The 27,421-nt window shown below is 29.8% G+C and overlaps 1 protein-coding gene across 1 annotated transcript; it reads left to right on the forward strand.

Moving 5' to 3' along the window:
• Positions 1 to 11,752: 11,752 nt before the first annotated feature.
• LOC132921384 (mucin-2-like) lies at positions 11,753 to 26,097 on the forward strand. The gene is made up of 2 exons (XM_060984383.1): positions 11,753 to 12,276; positions 22,295 to 26,097. The coding sequence occupies exons 1-2, from the start codon at positions 12,165 to 12,167 to the stop codon at positions 23,422 to 23,424; spliced, it is 1,242 nt and encodes a 413-aa protein (XP_060840366.1). The 5' UTR covers positions 11,753 to 12,164; the 3' UTR covers positions 23,425 to 26,097.
• The last annotated feature ends 1,324 nt before the right edge of the window (positions 26,098 to 27,421 follow it).

The following is a 27,421-nucleotide window of genomic DNA, read 5'->3' on the forward strand; positions in this document are numbered from 1 at the left end:
TCGTAATGCGTGGACGTGCTGATGTTATTACAACGGGGCCTCCTCTCGTCGGACGGGCACGCGATAATTATCGGTTGCCCGGAGAATTATAATACATTATAGGTACCTAACTGGCATAAAATGAGAATATTATTAAATCCTCGACGACGACGGCGGCGGCGGCGGCGCGCGCACTTGGGTACATACGATATATTATTATTATTATTATACGCGTATTATGTATAAATGTACAGTGTAGAAAGCGATCCGGCGACGCCGCCGTCGAAAATTAACGAAAAACGTGTATAATATATTATAGTCGCCAGTCGGTATATTATGATGTACCTATACATATAGCCCGTACATTAAGTGTATTTCGGTAAGTGCATACGATTCTTCGGCGAAGGGTGATTTTTCGTTTATAAATTATAGTATTATACATTTATACCTATAATATCATAATATTATATAGAAATGTGCACGACATAATGCACAACGTCTGTATACGATTTACGACGCGCTGAGCCCGTTATAGAGAGGTAAATGTCACGACGATTTCTCTTCGCAATGCCAAAAATTATCGACAATAAATACGGACGTCGTGTAATTATACGTGTATGTATATATCATATATATATATATATTATTGTATGATAGGTATTATAGTATATATCGTGCATCTGGTCGCCGCCGCTGCCACCTCATAATATTCTCGATATGGATTTAAGTGAAACTTATTGGCATTGTTTCGATTCAAACCAGGCGCGCGTTAGACAAGCAAATCACGTATATAATATAATATCGTATATAATGCGTATTGGGCACCACGCGAGAATAATGTGTACGATATGTAGTAAGTATATGCACACGGGATATATATATATATATAATGTATAGTGGCAGTATACCGTGTAGTAGGTACATATAAAATAATATTATTATAATATATTATATTATATATTATTCTTTGACCGAAAAGAAACCGATGACGACTGTGGTGTCGAAACTACTGAAAATAAATCAATAATCCGTGTGAGGTGAATACCGATGATACGCATTATACAAAGAATATTATGAGTATTAACGGACCTAAGTAGTAAATACATTTGCTGGAATGATAATAATATTATTATCGTACAAATATAAATTTCACTTTATAATATATTTTATCATTTCACCCGTTTTATTGATTTCAATTTGATTCTAATCGAATTGACATTGTTTCGCTTTATTCGTGTTTTGTGTTCTAAAAGGTCTTATGAAATTCTAAACTACACGCAAACATGCACATTACTATACAGAATACATCAGTCAACAGTTATAGTAGTTTTAAATAATTAATAATAAATACTACTGGTGATTTAAGGGGCCCCTTGGCCCACATCTCCCTATCATCTAGATTAATAAACTAAGCCATTTCTAAGAATTGTGTCGTAAATATTATGTTATAACTTAAAAGTCATAAATAACAATATTTTAAGTAGACGTGTTCGATATGTTGTTTGCTAAACAATAACGTTTTTGACGATTATTAATTACTATTTTATTTTGACTAGATACATATTATAATTACTAAAAAATGTTCTTTAATATTTTGTTTATACTTATACACTTACTTAATCTGATAAGTGACTTACTATACTAATTATATATTATATATATTGAACAATTGAACAATATTTACCCCCCATTAAAAAAAAATAATGATAAATATCAAAATGCAAAATTCTATAACCGCCACTGATAAATACAAAGTAAATATTGATTGGTAATTGGTATTTGCAGATATTATTGTAATTCTTGTTATTTTAGGTTTCTGGGCAAAAAAGTTACACAAACCTATGTTTAAGTCTACTATCTTACTAATATGCTATACCATATAGCCATATAGGTAGTCAGAACTCTCATTATTTTTCATTAAACACTGTCACTCGTTTATAAAATGTTTTCAGTGTTCATTAATAGATGAGTACTAATTGAATAGTATATAATAGTGTATAGTGGATATGATTTTTATTTTCTTGAAAAATATTTGTTTTACATGTTGTAATAAGGTATTATTTTAATTTTTCACGAAAAGATATTAAAGATATTTAAAAGCATATTATTAATTTATTCGTATAGTTATGTATATGAATTTAAATACTGTTTTCTCGTTTTCACTAATTTTATTGTAATGGAAAGTTCATTAAATTTTGATTCTACAGTTTGAGTAGGTTAACAATCGAATGATTTGTGTTAAAATTTACATCTAAACATAATGTAGTCGGGTTCAATTGACGATAACAACTAGTTTAAAAATATCCTGTTCAATGATTTAACCTTTACGCAGTTGCACGACTGTACAGATTTTAAGAAAAACGTGTTTTCCTCAAATATCTCGCTTAGTTGTTTAATTAATTCAAGCGAAATCGTTTAAAGACTAAAGTACCTAATGTATTGTCAATATGATATTGAATTTAGATATGGAAATAAATAAATAGGTATTACTTTTTATTGAATCATTCGAATTTCAAATTAAGATTTACAAAGATGGTTGAAATTATATTTTTATATCGCGGTGTCTAGTTCAAAAATGAATTATAATAGATATCTAATACCAACGACAAAATCGTGAGAATAACTTACTTATGACCATCTAATACCATTTAACCCCAACCGTTCACCACAACACTGATACGAGATAACCTGTAAGAAACAAAAATTATGTATTTTTACATTACAATTATTATATTATATTGATTACACGCCTCTTACTATATAGTATATTTTCCTCCACAAAGTATTTATATAAAGAAATATTCTTGAACGAAATACTGTGCCCCTATCCCTTATTTTATAACACGACTTTAGATACACTAGATGGACCTTGTATTTTTTTTAAACTTCCTCTATACGTTCACTTTACCAAACATAACATATTAAAATATTTTTATAGAACAGTTAAAGTATACTTTTAATACTAATTAATTTATAAATATGTACTTCTGTATCATCACCAAAGTACCTTGATATATTGATATGTAACTATGTAAGTAACAAACAAAGTATAATTCACAATAGCCATCAACGAAGTGGCTATAAGCTTTTTAAAAAAGTATAATCAAGTATAAATCTCTCAACTAGCTTACAAATTGATAACCTATCTACGAGTACAGCAGTATAAAATACATAAAGCGTTTTGATCGAAAGTATACCCGTAATTTGTTCGACTGTTTGGCAAGATTTTTATTTGAACACCTATACTTCTGCCATATCCGGTTTTCCAAAATCGAACTATCGATCAGTTTCGCTATAATAAAGTCAATAGAAGTTCAGATGAAAAGCTTCAGACTATGGGACTATCTTGTACCTTTATAATAATATTATATAGACATTTTGAACAAATTAAAAATATCATCTATTCGTTCAAATTAAATAAGGTGATATTTCGATTGATTTTCAATAAATATACATGTTTAATCGGTTCATATTAATGTATATATTAAATAGTTTTACCGCACCACCAATTATTATACTGATATATTATAAACCAATACAAATAGAAGGTTAAATAATATACGTGGATGGTGAAGTCATTACAGGGCACATGAAAAAAATAATGTTTATTATTAAAATTATGAGTACCTATTTGTATGATACATTAGTACTAACATGATATACATATTAAAATAATTACCTATATAAAAGAGTCCCCCTTTTTACCCGTGAAAGTATAACATTAATAATGTCCTTTCAAATTAAAACATTAGCTGAGTTTCGAAGATTTCACATTCAATACTTTAGTACGTTTAACGAATACAAAATGTAAATTATAGTTAGTATACTTATACAATTATATCTATTATACTTGTAATATATAGATAGGTTAGGACGGTTAGGTAATACATATTGAACAGACTGTATATTTTTATACTATTGAATAATTTATACTTAATTTATTATTAGTCTATTTTCTAAAAAAAATTTAGTGTTACTTTAAAAAAAAAAGGGGATATAAGGAATTGTTATTATTAACGTAGGACAATAGATGCTATATATTATTGAAATAATGAGTTATTCAAAACGATTCGTCTGTCACTAAGCAACTGGCTCCTAACTCGCCTAATCTTACTCTAACTCGTACATTAAAGGTACTGTTCAGCTAAGAATAATTTATATAATATTAATTTATAATTTAAAATAACTTTTGCATAAAAGTGGGTATTCAACAAATTTAATATGATCTTAAGTTATATGTCAATCTAATATTAGGTGCATAGACTAATTCATAATTATTTTATAATGTACTGCACTCATCGTACTTATATTGCCGAGCCCGTAAAATACCAGTTTTCCACTCACTTTTGGCATAAGACTGGTGGACCTTTGCTCACGATTCTTTTGATGTCCGTATTATGCCAACATTGGATCAACACTTGGCTGTAGATAACAGTATGACAGTACTATAGTGTATTGCTACTAGTGCTGGCTAATACAGTGGCCAATGTTGTACCCGTAAAACTCAGCCAACTGTTAAGTATCCATTACAGGCATAGTAATGTGCCCGTTATAAATGGTAGCGTAAATAATACATTTCCGATTGGGGTGTACCATATAACCGCATATAACCATTACCATCTGCCACGGAAGAGCTAAGAATCAATGAAGTCGATTACAACAGATATGCTAGATCAAGTGCGGGATGAATTTACTATCGTTATTCGTTACAATAGAATATGTAGTTCGTATAACGGTGTAACTAAGAGAAGTCATATAAATAAACTAAATTTCAAATATTATTCTTTTATTTGACGTATCAATTACCTATAACTCAATCTAAACCTGAAAACTTAAAATACATTATAGCTATTTGTAGCAGGATGAATCATTTTGAATAACCCTATTCATCTAAAGATCAAAGATAAAAATGACAATTAAAATTATTTATTTATCACTGAAGTATTTACGATATAACAGGTATTACGAAACATGAGTACCGATGTCTACCTAAGTCCTATATACACGAATATTTGACATATACGTATTAAAATAATATATTTATAGTATATAGTATACGGTTATTTAATACAGTAAAATTAAATTGAATATATTTGTATTTCATTAGCGACTAGTACTAACTTTGGACATTAAATTATCAATAAACTTGTCGCAGATAATGTTTAGTTATCATTTTTTTAGAATTAATTTGTCTCTTATCATGGGTTATGTATTTATATGCATTTGTTTATATTGTTAATCAGTGTTTATATAACTTGTGATTCTATTCAATTAATTTAATAATATCTGACCAACGTATATAAATATTCATAACTTATGCTCCAACGAGTTTAATAAAAATCCAAAAGTTTGACAGTAGTTTTTAATGTATAACAGTTTTAACTACATGTTTTTTTTTTTTAGTTAAATAATTCTTTTCGATTTTTGAAATAAATTACTTACCAGACACAGTGGCGACAACCAAGAGTTGTATTTTTGCATTTAAATAACTTGCTCAGGTTTCGTTTTTAACGTGGTTATTAATGAGTGGTTGGTCGTATCTATCTGATTACCAGACCGCTTGGCGCTGATAACCGGTTAGGAATAGGTATTAAAATATCACAGCATCATACAATTCACATTTGAGTGGTATACACGCACAGTTATGTAGGTTACCTCATACTGAGCGATGTTATGCTTTCTATACGCTTCCAAGTAATATTTCATTGACAGACTACCAGTCACGTGTTATTAGACCCTAGGCTATAAAGTGTATTACAATTGATTATTCATTCATCCCGACGCAGCTATTATTAGCATCTAATTTTTGTTTCAAAATTAATAAACTTAAACAGTTTGCCTATATATATATATATATATATATCTTAAGCTATACTTATACTGCTCGTATAAATGTATAATATACGTTAAATACTTCCTATTTAAATCATTTAAAAAATATTTGAAGTGAAATTAATGCTTGAATAATAGAATAGCTTAAAGATTTTTATTTTTATTAAATTTTGTACTTTGAGCTAATTTTTAGAAACTAATAACTAAATAACATTTTAAAACAAGATTATAAATATTCTCAATGCATATTAATAATAATGAATAATATATTATTATTTATTACATTTTGCAGTAGTTAATTTATTATGATGTGTGGCCCGTGGATTATATTTTAATTTTCATTAAACAATATTATACAAACAAATTCCCCAAGTACCTATATAATTAAAAAATAATATAATAAGCAATAACAAATATTAAAAATATTGGAATTTATAAATATTGAGTATAGGCCACTGTAGTAAACCACATAGTTTAGATGAGTTATTATTATGCGAATAGGCGTGTCCGAGTCGTTAGAAACATTAACCGTTCTAGTTCCTACACAAATTAAAGCGATAATCATCAAATTCTAAAATGTATTCAAAATAACGTTGTCTTTTGCAATATATTGTGAGAAAAAAAATCAATTTGAAAGTTCGCACACCAAATTTGTTTGCAATTATATGATTATATTTAATTAAATTTTAAAATCTCTATACTTATAAGATTTAATCATACGACTTTGTTTTATTTCAGGCATATAATGTACGAATATTTAGGAGAAAAAAATTATTGACTAGATCTTAAATAGCCGTAACTTATCAATACATAGTGATGTAGGTACAATTATAATTATCCTATAATAGTTGCCTACCAAAACGAAACTACATATGTGCCGATAATAGTGTTAAAATGATATTATTATACAGTTGTTATAAAATTCATTAGTGTAATATTATTACCACTCCAACTTCCGTCGTGCTTTCTACATTATACGCGACGGCGGCGGCATTAATAACCTAATATTTTACTCAACGCGCGACGCCCGGAACAGTGAATCTTTAAGCTTAACCGCTGTAAACGGCGTATAATATTTACCATTTTTTCGTTTTGGTATATTGACATGGTCAAACGGTAGACAGACTACATCATACGTGTATATGTGTTATTAAATATGTTTTAAAAATACATTTTCTCTTTCTACAGAATAATACCGTTTTGTTTAAATCATATTATATATACTAAAAGTCTCTCTCACCTGTATACTTTCGCTTTTCTTTTGTAACCACAGTCAAAAATATATGTAATACATAAACATGTGTTAAAAGCGCTAACATTTCCGGCTAGACGGTTGCTAGTAGATAGTAGGTATTTATATAGTATTTATAAATATAATATATATTCACGTGTAATAACGGACTGCATATGCAATTTTCATTCAACGTATAATTCCTATCTGCTGAATGCTAATAAATCTACATGTTTAGAAATTGGTACACACATTACACATAATATATAAGCATAGATGTGATAAAATATGAATAGTTTATTTTAAAACCATAGTATAATTTAGATATTACAACATCAACTAATTACTAATTAGTTTAGCCATTTAAAGAGTTATAAAAAAAAATTAACTTTTCAACGGGTAAAACCTTTACAAAACCATCATGATGTACAAATAATATTACATTGGTATACTGATTAATATTATTACATTTAAGAAAAAATTCAAGACATAAAATAAGCTCACAGGATGATTATTGTTTTGCGTCCCTCAATGGTCACAAGTCACAACACATACCTGAGCTCACGCAAAATAATTCTTTAGAATGCGTCTTGTTACAATCGATACAAAAAGGGAACACAAAGTTATTTTCTATAAATGTTGTCAAAAGCGTTATTTATTTGCAGGTTATACGAGTCGATAGGCAGATAGCCCAGATTGCGTCGGAAAGGACAAAAGGAAAATACTTTGGGTTAGGTTAGGTTGTAAGAGGACAGTCGAGAAAACAATGTGGTAATAAAACATTTATAGAACTGACACGCACATACGAATACCGTACGTATAATATACCTATAACGGAAATAAATATTCAATAATATATACTTTTTGTCTCTCGCACATAATGATTAGATTTCGGTTAGACTTTCATCGTATACTAATTGTAGTTTAGCGTAAATTTAGGAGTGTCTAGAAATATTTATTAGTCTAGTAAACTTATATATATTATATATTATATACATCTAAAGGACCCGCGGGGGGAATCGCTAAAATTTCGGTCGTATTATATTCAGAAATGCAGTTTGACAAGTTTTGTTACTCCCAAGTCCAAATGTGTTTTTTTCCTCTGCCTCAATCGTGTTACAATTAGCATGTGGATCATCATCTGCTGCTGTTGCTGCCGACGCCGCCGCCGCTGCTTCTGCAGTTGGTGTTGCGGTTATATCGAGAGCCGTAGGGATGCCGCCACTGAACCCCGTGCACGCGCCCACCACTTTCTCTCCGTGCGAACATTCGGTTTCGTTTACAAATACATTTTTAGCCGTTATGCTTTCTCGCTCAAATCCTGTCGGTAGTCGTAATCGTTATAATGTTTTTGGATACATTTCAGTGCTCTACGATTATCCGGTCATCGGGGTCACGCGATCAAGCCATTAAACCCAACGCGTACATATACCTACTCGTTTCGGTTTCGTGTCTGATTATTATTTTATGTTTTGCGTGATTTACTAAAACTTAATCTTCGTATTGAAAAAAAAAACACCTGTAGATTGTTATCTACGCTTATCGTGAACCATCCTTATTGAAACGAAAAAAATGTCTTAGTATTATGTTCTAGTTTTTTTCATCGACACATATCTATTGACTTCCGTTGTATAAGAACTTTTCTTACACTTTTAAATCAATTACACGGTGGCGAATTTAAATTGTTTATTTGATCCTAGCCTGATAACATATTTTTAGTGTAAGTATGACTCACAAGTTGATGTTTAAAGGTATTTCTGCAAGAAACAATATATTTTATATAATGTTTAACTTTATAAATATAAATTATATATATTATACACTTTGTACAATATGTATATTTTTCGTTCAAGTTAAAAAACTAAATTATCCAATTATTCTTACCAATACTAATTATTTCATACAATTATGCAATAATGTATATAAATTATTTTTAAGAATAAACATGCATATATTTTCTACATTTAAATACTTAATTATATTATGGTGTATTAATAAACTGAATTTACTTCTAAGTTATCACAAAACTGTATGATTTTAAATCAAATTTTTTTTGGTATTCATTCTTTGCATTTGTTCGATTCATCAATATTCACTGCAAAACTGTTGATTTAACCCAAATAGATACAATATTAAAACATTAATTATAGGTAGTAATGTAATATATGTAGCTTACATTAATATGTATATACCAAAATGTTTATGAATACATTTTAAATAGTTTTATAAATGTATATATTAAAAAAAATTAGAATTCCTAATAATAATAAGTACAGTTTTATTTTATAAATAAGACGTGAGCCGCAAGTTGGCCATCCCTGCTATATAGATATATTGATAACCACCAAAGCTAGGACAGACAGACTGGCTACAATTTGTAATTAATATATCTGATAAAAAAAAAACAACCTCACATCATTGTAAATAACAACAGAACCTTCGCTTTACTCGGGATCGATAATATTAAAATGTTTAAACATTTCTAGATCTTCATTCTCAACACTTATAAAATAAATGTATAAATAAAGTATAAAAATAAACAGTTTAAATTCTTATAAACTTATTGGAATGTAACGGAAAAAATTACGATACGAAATATCAGGTTTTTTTAGGTCATGCCTCATTAAAATACAGGGGCAAGACACTCAACCACTTATTGACATATCATTATTTTTATTCTGACATCTTTGATGACAGTTTAATAAACAAATAATGATCCATTTCACACTTTATAGTTGTTTGGTTATGGTATACATTTCAGGGTTCTGAAGTTCAATAATTGTTCAATATTTTGTTTATAATATTTATAATTTAGATCATTTATATTAGTGCATTAGATATTATATTATTTAAAGTTGTACTTTTTGATAATATATCAACATGTGTTCAATACATAGTCAAGTTAATTAAAACACTTTACTATAGTTCAGTTGTTAAGATCGGATATTAAGTCAAATATTTTCAATTATAAATGTATAATATACATTACACATTTCATTCTAATCAGTGTAGTATAACTTAAATTTCAATACATACAATATAGGTAGGTACACATTTTTATAAAATAAATGGAACTACAACTTTCAATTTTGACAATAGATCGTTTCATTCAGATCTGTCAGTATTATGGGATGATTGACAACCAAAAGTATGAATTTAAAAGTAGTTAGTTTTTTTTATTCGATATAATTTGAAATGTAGTAATAGTTAGTTAATTGTAATAGGTATTCCTATAACATTTATTTTAAGAGCCTTAACTGTAGATATATATTACATTTTAGTATTTTATGTATTTATGGATACTGTAGGACATCTTAAAAGTGTAAAACAGTAATATATTATATGTAAAATGAATGATAATTGATTTAATATTAGTATTTTAGTTTTTAAATATATTATCTTATTGGGCCAAATAAAATTAAAAAATAGATCATATATCATAATGCTATAAATGGTTTTTCTTCTTTGTGTAGATTTTTATAAATTTGAACAAAAAATCTAAAATGTATAACAGTTAATAATATATTATTATTATAGGTATACATATCTATAATATATTATGTACCTATTGGTACATATCAGATCAGATTATTCTATATCACATGTTATTTTTTTTAAATAATTAAATTTATTATTTGTCAGAGGTAACAAAATACACCTAATAGTATGCACCCCTAAAGAGTAGTTATTTTTTAAATTAGTTATTACATGAATTTAGAGGTCATTATGTAGCATTTAACTTTATTTAAGTCCACCCTAGTCTCAGGAGTACCTACAACATATATTTTCTTTTTATTAGGTAGGTACTAAATCCACAAACTCAAAAATTATCGTTAAAGTTAACTGACATGATATTATTGAATCATTCGAGCAACGTAAATAATACGAGAAAACTTCACATAAAATATTATAGACAGTGCGTGTTATGTACCCATGATTAACATTACCTACTTTTTTAACGTTAAAAAAACATATATATTATATAAAGAGAAAAAACAATTATTGTGCTATTGATAATAATATATTATATGCTATGTATGTAAGTAAAATAATTTGTTATAAACGATACTCGCCGTGGATCATTTATTGAAAAACGAAATATAAAAATAAAATAATAATAATAAAAAAAACGTTTCTGCTTTCCAACAATATCCGTTTTAGTATCGGGCAGAGGTCATGAGCCGGCCGACAGATCCATACGCACAAATAGAGGTACCTACACACACTCATCGTTCGCGTATACATCACCATATATACCGGGTATATACCTATGTATGTTCTGCGTACGTATTATCGTAGTCGTCGTCGTCGTCGTCGTCGTCATAGCAGAGAAGCGGAGAGTCGAGTAAGTATCGTATCTACCGGTAACGATTTCAATTTCTATAAAAAAAAACACACACACACACTCACTAAAACACGACGATGCGTGTATATTGTAAAACCAGTCCGGCAGAAAGATTGAGCGAGTGAGAGAGAGAGAGAGACGCGTAGACTGACGGTAAGACGCAGACACGGGCTGTGCACCACACTGCAGGAAACGCGGCGGAGAAAGAGAGTCCGCCCGTCGTGTAACCGGTCGAACGTTCAATTTCATTCACAAATCCATCGACTTTCCCCCTCTCCCTGGAAAATATGAATCCACCTCCCAACCGGCCCCTTCAACAGGTTCCCCCCCGCAGACGTGTCTCGGAGCTTTACCCCCCCGTTGAGGCGCGCGCGTGACTGATACTCGCCGGGCGGAAAGCGTTATTCATCATCATTGCCCGGCAATAAGTGGCCCAGTAGAGGTGTGCGTGTATATGTGTGTGTTCGTGGTGAATGTGTGTGCGCTCGCGCCAAAAAATCGAAAATGCCGGCAAACCTCTTATCGCGGCAGCACGGCACCCCGTACGACAGTCCTAAGCGCGACGCGTGAATCTTGTTTAATCCTCCGAAAATAGCGAACACGCGCAGGACACCGCTACAGTCAGAATCCTTTTAACTTTTTCGAACGTTTTATTATTTTTATTTTCTCACTCGCCGCTAAATCGTATTGGTTATACGTCCACGGCACAGGCGTTATACTATTATTATAATATTATTACAGTATATAATAGTCGAATCGCATAACATTTCGTGCGCGATGATCGCCAAGATGCGGTGCTTGTTTGTAGTTAACGTGCTGGTGTTGAAGATCGTGGTCGGTGCTGCCGAAATACCCGACGGTCAAGCACCGTGGACTCACAAAGACACTGGTGAGTACCGATTTCAATATTGTTGTTTTAAAAACCATTTCTAGTTAAATCCTTTAGTGGCCGAGTAATATATATATATACACACGAACGAATATAATACTATCTACGTCGTTATTTTTATTTGTAAACGCAATTATAGATTTACGACAAGACATAAACTAGCATACACACAACACACGTTTAAAATGAAAAGTTTTACGTTATATTTACTAACAATTTACGATAATAATACCTTTTTAACCATCACTATACAATATACATAGATAATAAACTAAAATTACCGAGGGAAAATATGAATACTTGTAGTGTAGTAATAGTTAGATTTAGTTGTTAAAGGGTATAAAAACTGTCAGAACAAACGATTAACATTTTAGTTGTAGATACATGTAAAATTATGACTATCTCAAATATTATATTATATTATTATATAAATTATAATGACACTGCTTAACATTTCCATAAAACCGGTTCGTCGATTAGTATTATAATGTCAACTAGTACTAAATTTTATTAAAATTCATCACGACACGAATATATTTTCTAAATTAATATCCTATAATATACTACGAGAAACGTTTAGGAAATGTTTAAATTTGTGAAAATTAAAAAGTATTAATTCTCGGTTTATTCATTGTTATATTATTTCAATCAATATAATGATAATTGATCTTGTTATTTTTGAATACCTTAAATAGTTTCAATGACATACAAAAGTAATTTTAATGATCGAAATTGAATTACACTTGTTCGTTTATTGCTTATAAAATAATTTATATGTATTTATAAAAAAAAATTAGAAGTATTTTTAGAAATTATAAAAGATAAGTACTAATACGGGATAATGTTGATTAGATATCTCATCAAAAATATACTTAATCTCAGTATATACAATGTACGAATTTGTGGTTGAAAGAAAATGTCTAACCACAGATGAAATTTAATTTTTAATGAACCTTAGGGTTCACTGGCTTGACCGTCTTTAATAATTTTATTGCGAATTTCAAACTTGATTTCACTAAAAACAAATATACTGGCCTGAATTTCAATTTACGAAGAATATTAAATGTAAAAGTTTATCAAATGCTATGTATTATTATTTTATTTTATTTTAAGTTATAACTTTTCGTATTATTAAACCTATTTATTTTTACTTTTACTTAATGAATAATTTTATATTGAAAAAGTGAACATGAAATATTATTTATAAATTGAATACAATACTACAAAAATAAATTATAAAGAAATATAATAATAGAGTAATGTAATAATTTCAATACTTCTATAATTTTTACGTTAAATTAAAACTTTCTTATTATATTATAGGCAACAAAATTTATACATTTCTACCATCTATTACTCGTCGTTGAGCTTAGTCATTTTTAGTAAGTGAATAAAACAAAATAACCGCCAGCATGAACAGATACAGAAATGAAACCATAACAATATACGTAGTTCAATCTTTAAAGAAATATATTTATGATAATACACTTAGCTGAAAAATGTAAAAATTAAGAATAAATATAATTTATTTCGAGTAAATTACATTCAATTAGTTTAAGATATATTTATTAATTTATAGATAGGTATATATTTTCATCGAGAAATATGTATGTAGCTATTATACAATTATGCATAGGTACAAGTTTACAACTACGTACAACTAATGATACGCATATTAGAATAATTAATTTATAATATGTATGCAGTATGGTATTTAGATAAATCGCTGGCTTTTAAAATAGGTAATATATAAGAGCTACTTATTGCTATAAATTATAATATAATCAGCTGTCGAAATACTTGAAATTCAAAAAAAGAGTAACCTATAAATAATGGTTATCATTAGATATTTCGATTTTTAAGGTATCGAAGTTTTTTATAAATTAAAAAATATTAATATGCACATTGCACATACTACTAAATAATCATAGTAGTTTAGAAAATAATACTTAACTGAGGTTTTATGCAAATGGTGGAAATTATATGAATTAAAACCTAACAAAAACTATTATATTTATTTATTATTATTATTATACTATTAGCATTTAAAACCCTATAATATAGTTATTCTTAAATTTCAATAACTACCGCAGGTACATGGTTGTGTGTAAAGAAAGTGAAAGATCAATGACCAGTCTATAAAACTGAATCATCAAACCAAGAATTTATTAATGAAAATTGAAACTTGTTAAACAGCATAATTAAAGTTAATGAGGACTTTTTTTTAAATTGGTGATCTAAACATTCATATGTATTAGAAAATAAACAATACAATCTATACGATTTGCACAATTATTGAACATTTTAGAGTTGACACCCCTTTCTGTAAAATAATGCATCGATTTTTATAATATTTATTATTTAAAATCAGAAATACTTAAAATATTTATTAAAATAATTACAAAAATTAGAAATTATAACAATCAATAATAATTTTTAAATTATATTACTCATGTTAGGTTATTTTACAAAATATAATTATTTATATGCCAGTTTTTGAAAAATCCCAGATAAATTAAATATTAATCAAATAACTTTTTATGTTTAAATTATAGTTAATAAGACTCTTAAATGTATTTTTATTAATTTGAATGTCAATATAAACATTATTTTTTATGTTTTATAAGTGTTCGATAAGATTATATAGTGCTAGTTGGTCATACACCAATATTACGAGTTATTTACTATTTTATTTGCACATACAAATACTATAATAGTTAGAAAAATAAATATTAATTTTTATTGCAATTGTAAGGTAATTGGCCTAGAGACCATTTATAAAACCAAAACCAAAACCTGCAACTATACAAAATGCTATTAATGGATATATGTGAAATGTAAACATATGCCATTTATTTTTCTTATTACATCTATTATAGTTCACAGATTGTTATTTATTTATTTATTTTTTAAATAACAAATATAATGCTTTTCAAAACACGATATTGGTTGGTACTCGTAAGATCATTGAAAAAGAGTGCAAACGAACTGTGAATGTGTACAGAGCTACCCACGGCAATTACAAAATAATTAGATAATTAAATCAACAAGAATTGATTCTATAAGGGAAAAATGTAAAAAAAAAAAAGAGAGACGGTGATAGAAATTAAGAAGAAAAAAAGGAAATACCCATACGAATATAAATGATCGTACAATCGTGATTGGTTTATATTATAATTATAGCTAATCGATAGCTGAAAAAATACGTGAGTTATTCGGTCAACATTCTTAATGATTGCAGTGCACGGTTGACGACGAATCAATTAGCTGTCGAGTATAATTACTATATATAGATAATACGCAATGCGCTGCAGCCTCAAACCCGAGTCAGAAGACGATTTCGATAACTTTTCTAGTATAATATTGAGGCGTATATTCATTGTACTCCGACGCGACTCGTCTGCAGCCCTGCAAGGTATAATGATATCTATTGTGGTTTGGATTACAATTTAAAAATATATATTATATCAAATAATAGTGTTTTAAGTTTTTAAGTAGGTATTAGTATTGTATGTTATATATCGTTTACGCACAAAACGTATTAAGCCAATATTGACCGTATAGTTATCGCGACGGTAAATGACCATCGGTGGTGGGTCACGGGCGGCTCCTTTGACAACTTTCACTGCGCGCGGGAACAAACTCGACGTATGCCGCCGAGACGTCCGGTGAATAATTTCGCTTGGATATTACACGTACCTATCTGGCTATGTTTATATAGACTCGGCAAACGCATATGACGAAGAAAAGCTATTTAGGTAAGCGTTTGATTGAAATATTAATAAAAATCCATTGTTTATGTGATATGATATATATAGTTATATATAATATAGTTTTATATTATTTATAGCATTTTAATATATTATTATCGTATATTCGTAACTATAGTAAATAAAGTCACACGCCAATACTTGAAAACTTAACGGACGGTATTTTATTCATTTATCAAATATCGATAATAATAATATGTGAAGGATACGGAGCAAAAGACGCTAACTTGAGCTTTTGAAAACCTGTTTTTTTTTTATAAATATAGGTTTAGTGACCAATGTTCGTCAACACAAAGCCTACAATTAACTAATCAATTTCACTATTTGAACAGCCATACTATTAAAAGTTTTAACCAATACAATTTAAAAATGTATTATTTAATAGTCATAATAGAAATAGAACGTTTCGATTTTTAAATATTATAGTCACATCATAGGTCTCAACCATTTAACCAAGTTTTGCTTTCATTAAATCATAATTTGATACTGTATGTAATTGGTTTTTTGTAAAAAAAAACGCTGATAATCATTTTTTTTTTTTCAAAATTCGATTTAAAAAAAACGCAACCCTCGTAAATATGGGTCGTGCTGTCCACTCGCTGCGTTATACAAGGAAAATTGCAAAGATATTATAATTGGGGGAGTATATGTATAATATAACGCAGGAAACACATGCCCCAAGGGATCTTACATATTATTATATTATGTGTGCAGTTCGTGTGTGTACCATAACCACAAGTGGTCCGTGTGGCCTAAACGCGTAGGTCGTAAACTAGAAATCAGATAGTGGCGCGGATTTCTGTAATTGATAGCTCCTTCGCGCGTCTAGACCGTAATTCCACGCGCATATGTGTACATATATTATAATATGTAAATTATCATTACGGTTTTTTTTTTTTTTTTTTTATATATATTATTTCGTACACACGTACGTTATATATTATATATACGATTGGTGTGCGAGATGTGGCGATGAGGAGAGTTGGAGTGTCGGCGATATGAACAAAATCCCCGGAGGAGACCTCACAAGTGGGAAAATACTGGTCGACAATAATTATATAATAGTAATAATATTGAAATAGAGTTTGTTTTATTATTATTCTCGTATATATTGAAAAAAAAACACGCCACAGCGGCACACTTGTGGACAGGCAATAGATTAGGGTTAGAGGGGATTTTGCACACCTCCCTCATGAGGGTTTTGTGAAGATGGATTTAGTCGTATACATAGTAAATATATATAATTTTAATATTCGGGTATATCGCGGCATATACAGCGATTCAATAATAATTAAATTGAAAATTCCATCGATTTAATTTGCATAATACTATAGTATTATTATTTTTAACTAGAACATGTCCACTCCCCCTGGAAACTTTACTCGGATACACCGTGACGTTTATTGCTTAGATGAGTTTTTTTTCCGCCTAAAAGCAAGAGTAAATACATACACGCTCATATATTATATAGAATCATACCAGTATAATACTATCACGTACCTATCGGGATAACCTATATACGTACCTAATACCTATAGCTTATACTCGTTTTGCAAATCAAAAAGGATCTTCCTAGAGCACATACATATTATATTAAGATGTCCATGTATTAATATTGCAGTGTTCGATGCCGACCCGCACGATACCGCCATTTAATATAATATAATATAAGAACTCGTGTCACGTTCTGATGTTCAAGCAAATACGCATTTATCAATGACACTATTTTTTTCGCTCCGATGTATAGGCAATTATTATTTTTATCTTTTTATTCTGAGTTTTATCATGACTACGCAGTGATTTGCGTGCCACTACTACGGTAATGAAATTCTGATATTTTAGGATTTCTGTTGGTCAGACTTAATAGGAAGACGACGCATGATGATTAATTGAGATCGATTTCATTGAGAGTAATACATGGTTCGAATTTGTAAGGCTTTATTTTTTTATTTAGTATATAAAAATATCAAAATAAATAAATAAACGATAATACGTCATAATTAAAATAATTCAAGTATATTTTAGAATTAATGAAAATAATAATAATAAAATGATTAATATTGATAATGATATTTATTGTATAATTTAACTAGTTTAGAAATATATAAACTAAAGGTTAAAAGCTAAAATATTAATTTAGAGCAAAAAAATAATAATAAAAGAAATTCATTATTTTTAATTATCAATTTTTTTTTCAATAATTTAATTAGTTCACATAAATTTACATTTTTATTACTATAAAAAAAATATTATCTTTTTTATTACTGGTTCTTCTTTATGTGCAGCATAAGTATTCTAATTTATATAGTAATAGTTTTAAGTAATATTACTAATTTAATTAGGTACTATCATAAACTAAAATTAAATTAAAACAATTAAAATAGTTTAAATAAATTATACATAAACACATAAATATTATACTAAAATTAATTAAATAAATGAATAATTATTGTATGTTAAGTATTATGATATCTTAATAAAAGAAAAAAAATCGAAAACATGCTAATAAAGTCTAAAATATACCTAATTAATTATAATTTTTTTAAATAAAAATTCAAATCGATCACATCGAAGTAAAGTTACCATTGATAAATACTTTATCATTATATAAAATCAGCACATACAGTATTATGTGACTTGCTTTAAACATATTGAGTAGGAGTGAAAGCGAATTATTTATGTTCACTCAAATTTGTATTCCTAACACCTTAACAACTTTTTTAAATGTATATAATCATATCCAATTTGAATTCTAGACAGATAAAAAGAATTGATTATAAAACAAATTAGCTCTTAGTAAAGAAACTGAAATCAGGAATTTAGATTTTACTTTTTGCTATTAATATTCACACCTAGATTTTTATGATAGATCATTATTTATTTTATACGACGGTGATTTTTTTTTTTTTAAAGTTTTTGTTTCAAATGAAATGTTTTCTGAGTTCTTGAAGTATCAATCATTTAAAAAAATATTGAATTGTATTTTGTTTCAAACAAATATCCAACTGCTGCACTACTGTCTCTATCAATGAAAAATCATTCGATAGTATTATAATATAGGTCATAAATAATGGTTTAAAATGCTAGGACAATATAACTGCAATGTATTTCTAAATTTGTAAAAGTAATGAGTAAATACAAATTAACCAACTCTCTATTTAATATATTATTTAAGTTTTATTTTGTATGTTTTATTTTCATGCATATTTTGCGTGTATAATTTGTAACTCATAAATAACTGCCATATTTACCAAACCAATAATTATAGGTATAACCAAATAAAACCATCATAATTAATCCCAAAATGTTTTCATCCTCGATAATTAGTATTCCTATACGGGTACCTAGCTATTTTGACGAATGAATTTAGTTTTCATTCGGACTACAACGATAGACCTATATACATAGTGTAATAGCATTGACTTATCTATTAATGAATTATTGTGCTTAAAAAGAAAACACACACACACACACACACACACACACATACATACACTTCTTTGTACAATTAGTTAGTGCAGCTTGATACACATATTCTAGACAAAAATAAAAAAATTGATAAGTGTGTATAGACTGTTGAATCATTGACGTGGCTACGCGATTATGTGGGAGTCGTTTGTAACGCGTGCTTTTTATATACAGGTATATATAGTTGGACATAACCGAAAACTTGCTTCGAAATGTACACTACTACGTACGTAGCTGCCACAGATGGTAAAAAAAAAAAAATAATAATAATCGTCTTCCCGGTGTTTCTCGTCAATCCGTAAACGGTAAAAAACTACAAACAATAAGTGCACACACATTCGCGGCGGCACGTGCACTTAAACACAACGAACCGGCGTACATATATATATACGACTTATAATAATATTAAAAGCGAATCGGTTTGCGACCGGTCAAAAGAACGTTTATTATTCTATTTTTTTTTTTTCTACTCGCTTATATGCGTAGTATTATGACCGCGGATAGACGGCGGAAGGTATATACCTACATATAGATAGGTAGATATAGCGCGGTTGCGGCCCCCGAGGCACGGTCAGTTTTTTTTTTTTTTTTGGCGGCAGCGATTGCGGACCACCTAATGGGCGTACGGCGGGATCACTAATTTGTGGCGAGCCGGCGGAAACGACGGGAAACTAGTCCCAATAGTACATTATATACATATCTATATAGTACCTATAGTACCTATGCACTATGCGGCCGGTAATATATAGGTTACAACTTGACCGAAAACGTTCACATGCACACACGCACACACATACATAATATATAGAAAATCATAAACGAAAACCATATATATACAGACGGTACGTCGTATACGTCTTAAAATGGGCGTGTTGGTGGAAAAAATCGTATTTTCGTCCTCTCCTACGTTTAGATGCTGTAGTAAAACTATATTATGTGACTATTCGTTAATTTCAAAAACAAACTTTTCTTCTAAAAAATTATATAAACATCGAAGTAATACAGCCAGGGTATTCGTAAATTATTTAAATGGTCACCGAGGAAATAAAACGGTCCGGAATAATCACAATTTTAACTGTTCCAGTCTTAAATTTAATTTTGGCTTTATATGGTATATAATTATGTAACCGTTAAATTGCCGTTTCACTAATAATTGGAAAATGTTGATATTGTGTAAACATTGCATGGTTATTGACATTTATCGCATATGTAAATGTATAATATTTTTTTAAATTTATTTTATTTAGAATTTATAAAATCTGTAAATATTTATTTTCACAAGCACAAACGATTTTTAAATGTTAATAAAATAATAAAATAATTATATAACACAGAATTTTTCCATCCAAAAGACAATATTTTATTTTTTAAATAACATAGCAGCATCCTCTGCAATATTGTGTAAAATTCTGAACAGTCATAGTATAATACTATTATCGTTTCTGTAGTGCATATGTACCCAAATACTATAGATGTAATCACTAATCAGACTATGTTAATATATAGCCAGATCGACTACACCCGTCCGCACGTCTATTATATAGGTACGAAAAATGATGCAGACGATTGAAAATAAACACAAATTTATTATCAGGATACCAGTGCCATTTTTTTTGTTAAAAATTAAGTATACTTGAAAACACGATCTTGTCTAGTTGAACTAATTTAATCCTTTTTTAAAATTTAAACAAGTATTATATTTTTACAATTTTGAATTTTCTTTTACAGTATCGTATTATCTGTTTTCTCCGTGAGGTGTTTCTAATCATAAATACAGTAAATGGTCTTTAAGTCTTATTGTACATTTAGTATAAATGTACACTTCTCAAACGGATTTTAAGCCTCATCGTCATAAGAGTAAATTAATTAATATTATCACAAAGTAAACAAAAAACTGAAAAAACTTTGAAAGACTATTTATAATATTTTACACAAGTTATTCTAATGATATATAATTTTATAATTTGCATTTTTAGATAAATTACTTTAAAAAGAATAAAAATTAATAATTAAATTATGTTTCTCTTGTCACTATATTAATTACTTTTAGATTATACATTTATGACTTAATAATTCTCGACTTTTATTATGGTTCATTATACTCCTGGATATTTGAAAATCGAATTTATAGCATGATATTATAACGAAGCTAAATGTTTCCAAAACTGATCGTTAATGCTGCAGCTAATAGATAATTAATTTATAAACTTCTAAATGATTATAATAAAACCATGATTTCATGTCATAATTGATTGTATTACGTTAAACCGTATATACTATTTGCGGGTATTAGCACAACAGGTAAATATTATTATATAAATCAAAAATCATCGAACGGATTAGATAGCCAAAGAAATAGTATCATTCTATCAAAACCGTTGTGATATACACACCGTCACACGTCTGATGACGATAATAAATAACTATAATAATATAAGTAAGAATAATAAGCTCCAGTTTTTAGTGTAGATTTTACTCGGTTTTGACTTTGCGTGTACATATTTATCATTAACTGGCCAGCGGTATTTTTAAACGATAGGTATACGTATACCATATAAGTCGCCGATACCATCGAAATAATAATATATACGACTTAAACAACTGTGCAAGCGCGTGGGTGTAAAAATTCAAAATCATATATTTAGTCTCGGCGATGCGTCGTTATACGCCGTTATGAAACGAATCGATTCCGTTACGGCGATTCGAGTGTTTATTATTATTATTATTATTATTATTGTTGAATTTAATACATCTAACGAATTGCGTTTGCTCTGTTGCAGGTGCAACGTCCGCCGGCACGACGATGACGGACGGCCGAAACGTGATATCGCCGCGGATGGACTTCGAAGAGTGGACGCCGTTGGGCCGCGGCGACCCGCTTAAAAACGACCCGACGTTCGACTACCTGCCGCCCGTGCTGGACCGGGTGCACTATTGGAAACCGCCGCCGCCGGCCACCAACCGCGCGCACTACTACTCGTCCGCGTCCACCGCGACGCCGACCACACCGCCGTCGCAGGCCGTTCACGGCGGTTACAACCGACGGTTTTTCCTGACGGACTTCTCGAAGAGGGAACCGGTGGTCGCGGCTTACGCGGCCATTAAGCGGCCCCCGCCCAACAACAGTCTGCTGCAGCCTCACCACCATCACCAGCACAATCATCATCACCCGCAGCAGCAGCAGCAGCAACAACAACAGATCCAACACCACTTGCAAACGCTACAGTCGGCGCCCGCGGCCGGTTACCACTACTCGATGCACCCGGCCGCGCCCGTGCCCAGGACTCCGCTGCCGATGCTCACTCCGCCGCCGTACCAACAGTGGCCGTCCACCGTGAGCGACGTTCAGCGACAGTCGCCGATGTCGTCGTCGTCGTCGTCGTCGTCACCGGACGTGCCGGGAAACGCGGCGGCCGAGAGCAAACAACCGCCGCCGACCATGGTCCGGGCGCCGACGCGACCCGCCTCCCCGTCGTCCAATCATTTATCTGTCGTCAAGGCGCTGTTGGACGACGAAGTGGACCGGACCACTGTCACGACGACCGGTGCCGCGATCACGTCGGCCGTCTGGATGACGACGACGATGCCGCCACCGCCGCCGCCACCCGTCACTATGACCCCGCCGCCGCCGTCGCAAACGGCCACTTCGATGACCGCGGCCGCTCGGACCACTCCGTCCGTGGTCTCTTCGGACCCGCTGTTCTCACATTACAGACAGTCGCCGATCACCGGCCGGCCCATGTACCTCATCATACAGGGCCACTCGAAGGTCAAGACTTACGGACCGGCCAGCAAGGTGGACGATCTGAACGCTGCCCCGGCGATACAGGACCACAACCACATCGGCAGCCAACCGCCCGACGAACCGAGCCGGAGAAAACGCGACCACTACTACGGTTCACGTCGATGAAACCGCTGATCTTCGGCACCCGTTTATTTTATCGGCTCCGCGAGAGAAGGCTTTTCCGACGGTCGTATGGCGCATAGTTTAATACACGACGCCACGTTTTTGTTAGAATATCGTCCGGTTTGCCGACTCTGCGCTTCTCGGTTTCGTCCTTTATTCGAATAATTCCAAATTTTACGTTTTATTTAAGGTAGTCGAAGAGTGTACAGTCCTTTGGCGATACGCTCTAGTCCCTCCTCTTTATCAGTAATGTATCGACAGCAATGTTTTGACGTGGGTAACGTTAATTGAATCCAAAATAGTGGTTTCCTATAGTCATTATTATAATATTTTATTATATATTATTTATTGTTTAATAATATTATATGGGATAAATAAAATACTAAAAATTTGAAGAAAAAAAAAATTAAATATTATCCGTAATATTTAGTTGAGTACTAATTATACATGTCGCTCGGACAATTGTCATACATTTATTATTAAATCTATTTACCAACCAATGTTATGTTCTATGTATATTAGTATCAATTTTAATATAAATGACATGACGTATTAAAAATGCATTACTCATAAATCATAATCATAAAGAAAATTGTATCAAAAATCGCTTGTTCTATTTTAATTTTCGATGCGCCAAATATTTAGAGAAATCACCTAATTAACTATTATTCAACCGTAAAAAATAAAAGTCTTCACTTAAAAACAAAGTTTGTCATTCCACAAATCAAAACTTCAATACGTAATATTTGATAAAAAGATAAAACGGTGTATGTCGTATGACCATGGTTGGTGAATCGCTCTGTTAAATGTATATTATATATGTAATGTATAACATTCAGATACGTTATTTTTTAAATGGTGATCCACTTCAAATCTCTAGATAATTATTTCGGTGTTGTTTCAATATAGTAGTAAGACGACATTCCGAATCCCGGTGCCATTGCTTGAAAATCGTATACCATAGGTGGATCAAACCTTACAAAAATCGTAAAACCAATCGTATCCGAAGTGAGTATGACTATGATATATAGTTCATTAGTTCTCAATTGAAACGACAGATCGTGGTTACAGGATTTTAAAAATTGCACTAAAACATAAAATGGTAATCAAGTAATCAAGTATTTAATTTCTCACTACTATATTATTATATGTATAACTCGATACTACCACCAAACTTAAAAATGAGGTCACCAATTTTAAATTATCCAATGGTCATAAATCATAATATTACGATATAATAGTGGTAAATAGTAACATTTGGAATATTTGTATTTTATAATCATGCGTTAATTTTGAATCTTGGTAATAAATACTGTAATTTTGGATGCATTACTTAGTATAATATATAATAAACTTGATTTTTAAAATTCAGTTTAAACAGTTTTCTATAATAACGAAAAGAAACCGATTTTGGGGCGACACATATTATTTTATACTTAGGTATTACATATGATATAATATTCATTAATTATTGTGTTATAGTCAATTCAATATATTATTCATTATTAATTAATAATTACCAAAACTAATGAAAATGAATAATTATAGTTTAAGTATTGTATTATAATATTTATTTATCTATAGCAAGTAATTTTGTCTAGTTTATAGATATTTACCAAAGATTAAAAGAAAGTAACATTATACAAGTTAATTTTACTTTTTAAGGTAGTATTAATAATGCGGTTATTGATTTATTGTAATATTACGATAATCCGTTTAATAATAATTATAATAATAATATATACTCGTAGTTAACTTATTTTTTTTTTTATTAAATAAGCATTAAGCAATGTATGAGTAAAGTTAAATAAGTCGCTTTTAAAAATTATTTTTACTATTATAATATAATTTGTATTATTGTATTGGTATACATATTATGCCTTAGAATAGTTACCAAAAAGCAATACCTATTGTACACTCTTTGCAACTGTACATATACATAATATTATAATATTTACATTTAGCGTGAAATTATTGTTATTTTAAGCACTTATCTCGTTCAGAGAAAGAATAATTTATTTTAATTTAAGGTATTTACCGCTATATGCGTTATACTATTTATTATACATAGTTGTAATAATTTATACTATTTATAATGTAAAAATTAGACAATTATTTGATGCTGGCAGTATAAAAATCGTCGATATTATATACAATATATTTATATAATATTTTATCTGTTATTTAAACAAAAATGTTCTTTTTGTTAATTTAAAAATTGTATGGAAAAAAGCGTAAACCATTTTATAAAGTTTATGTGTTTTAGTATATGTAATTTCATCCAAACGGCGTTGTTGTTATTATTTATTATTATTATTAATACGTATTATGTGAATAGCGTTTTATACACTTTAATAATAACATTGTACTTATTTTACTCTCCCGCGGAGTTACGCTATTTTATGATTTATCGATTAACCAACATCATGTTTTGAGTTTCACCCCTCCCTCGTGTTATAAATTTTATTCACTTTTAGTATTTTTAAGATCAGTTCATCCGTGTATATTTAAAGTATGCAATCAAACATATCATTTAAACTTGATTATAAAAATTGTTATTATATTATAAAATTGATAAAATAATAATATTCTATTCATATTTTATATCAAAAATATATTATTTATAAATTTATAATATTATTAAGATATATTTAGTATATATTTTTTTAAACCATATTTTTTCGTCTTGTTTATATATTGGATGTGTGTTATTCATACAATATAATTTATTAAAAAATAAACAAATATTTTGAAATATAACATGATATTACTGAAACAATTATAAGAGTAAATAATGTGCATGAGCTTATTATGTGGATATAAATGTACTATAATATTGTTTAATATTATACTGATGTGTTATTGTTATGTTATTATTAATGAATGAAATAATAAAGTTTAAAAAAAAAACACAAAATATATTAGGAAAGAAATATATCTTATCTTTCAGCAGTATAAATAATATAAAAAATATTATATACTTACATATATTATAAAAAATCATCATTCAACAGTATTTTTCTAAATTCAAAATCAACTTAAAAGAATTTTTAAAATCACTTGCAATATGGCGCAAAATGGAAAATACACGGAACCAGTCAAAAACTGGTCTTACTAGCTCCCATTGAAATACAAAATGAACTTTTTCGAAAAAAATTCGCGTATTTAAGTCACGCCATTTCTGTGAAAATGCAAGCCAAGTTTTGAAATTCGCAACTCACTTTGTCCATTAAAATCAAAATTATATTGAATCTGAGTAGCCAGCAATACCTATGTATGAAAATACATAGCCCTTTCTTAGAAATATTTTCGACATTTTATTTACATCATGGCCTACTATAATACTATTTTCTGTGCTACTATATATATATACAATAAACCTTTAGTATTAACTATACAGAACACGTACAAAAACCTTGCGCTGGTTAGCTGGAATGCGCTGCCTATATATTATCGTACATTAGATTGCTTGTAATAAGTTATCAGCAGCTGTTTCAAACCGTAACAATATACGTTTTTCACAAAGCGTCTAGTGATAACATTATAGGATATGGTTGGCGTCTAGACTATGAACAAGTCTGTCGCTGCTGCAAAATGTATCTTAATGCTTATTAATACTTATACAGCAGTAAGACTAAGATATAAAATGTACCCATCTACATATTATATGGTTTTAAACACGAAATATGATATTTTTAGTTATAAACTATACTAGAAATTTAACTCCTAAAGACCTGCTATTTGCGTCTTTAGTTCTATATCCACAATTCGCTTTAAATATGTGTGTTTACTAGTGAAAAAACAACCACAGCTGTTGAAAACTCCTGAGCATGCCGCTAGATAGAAATATGCGGGAGAAAAATGTCATCAGATCATACTGTTATGTGGTATTGATGTTATATTTTCATATCATGTTATTCTCTATAGTTCTTATATATTAGTTTTTATTGTTTATATAATACACTGCGTTTAGCCATGTGTTAAACGTTAATCATAATTT

Source organism: Rhopalosiphum padi, chromosome 2 (genome assembly GCF_020882245.1).
Source record: "Rhopalosiphum padi isolate XX-2018 chromosome 2, ASM2088224v1, whole genome shotgun sequence".
Lineage (NCBI taxonomy): Eukaryota > Metazoa > Arthropoda > Insecta > Hemiptera > Aphididae > Rhopalosiphum > Rhopalosiphum padi.

What these genes read in the sequence shown, in the direction of transcription:
- LOC132921384 (XM_060984383.1), top strand. Translation starts at nt 12,165, where the DNA reads ATGATCGCCAAGATGCGGTGCTTGTTTGTAGTTAACGTGCTGGTGTTG. An exon ending in GTGGACTCACAAAGACACTG is followed by an intron (nt 12,277 to 22,294) that starts GTGAGTACCGAT and finishes GCTCTGTTGCAG; the next exon opens with GTGCAACGTCCGCCGGCACG.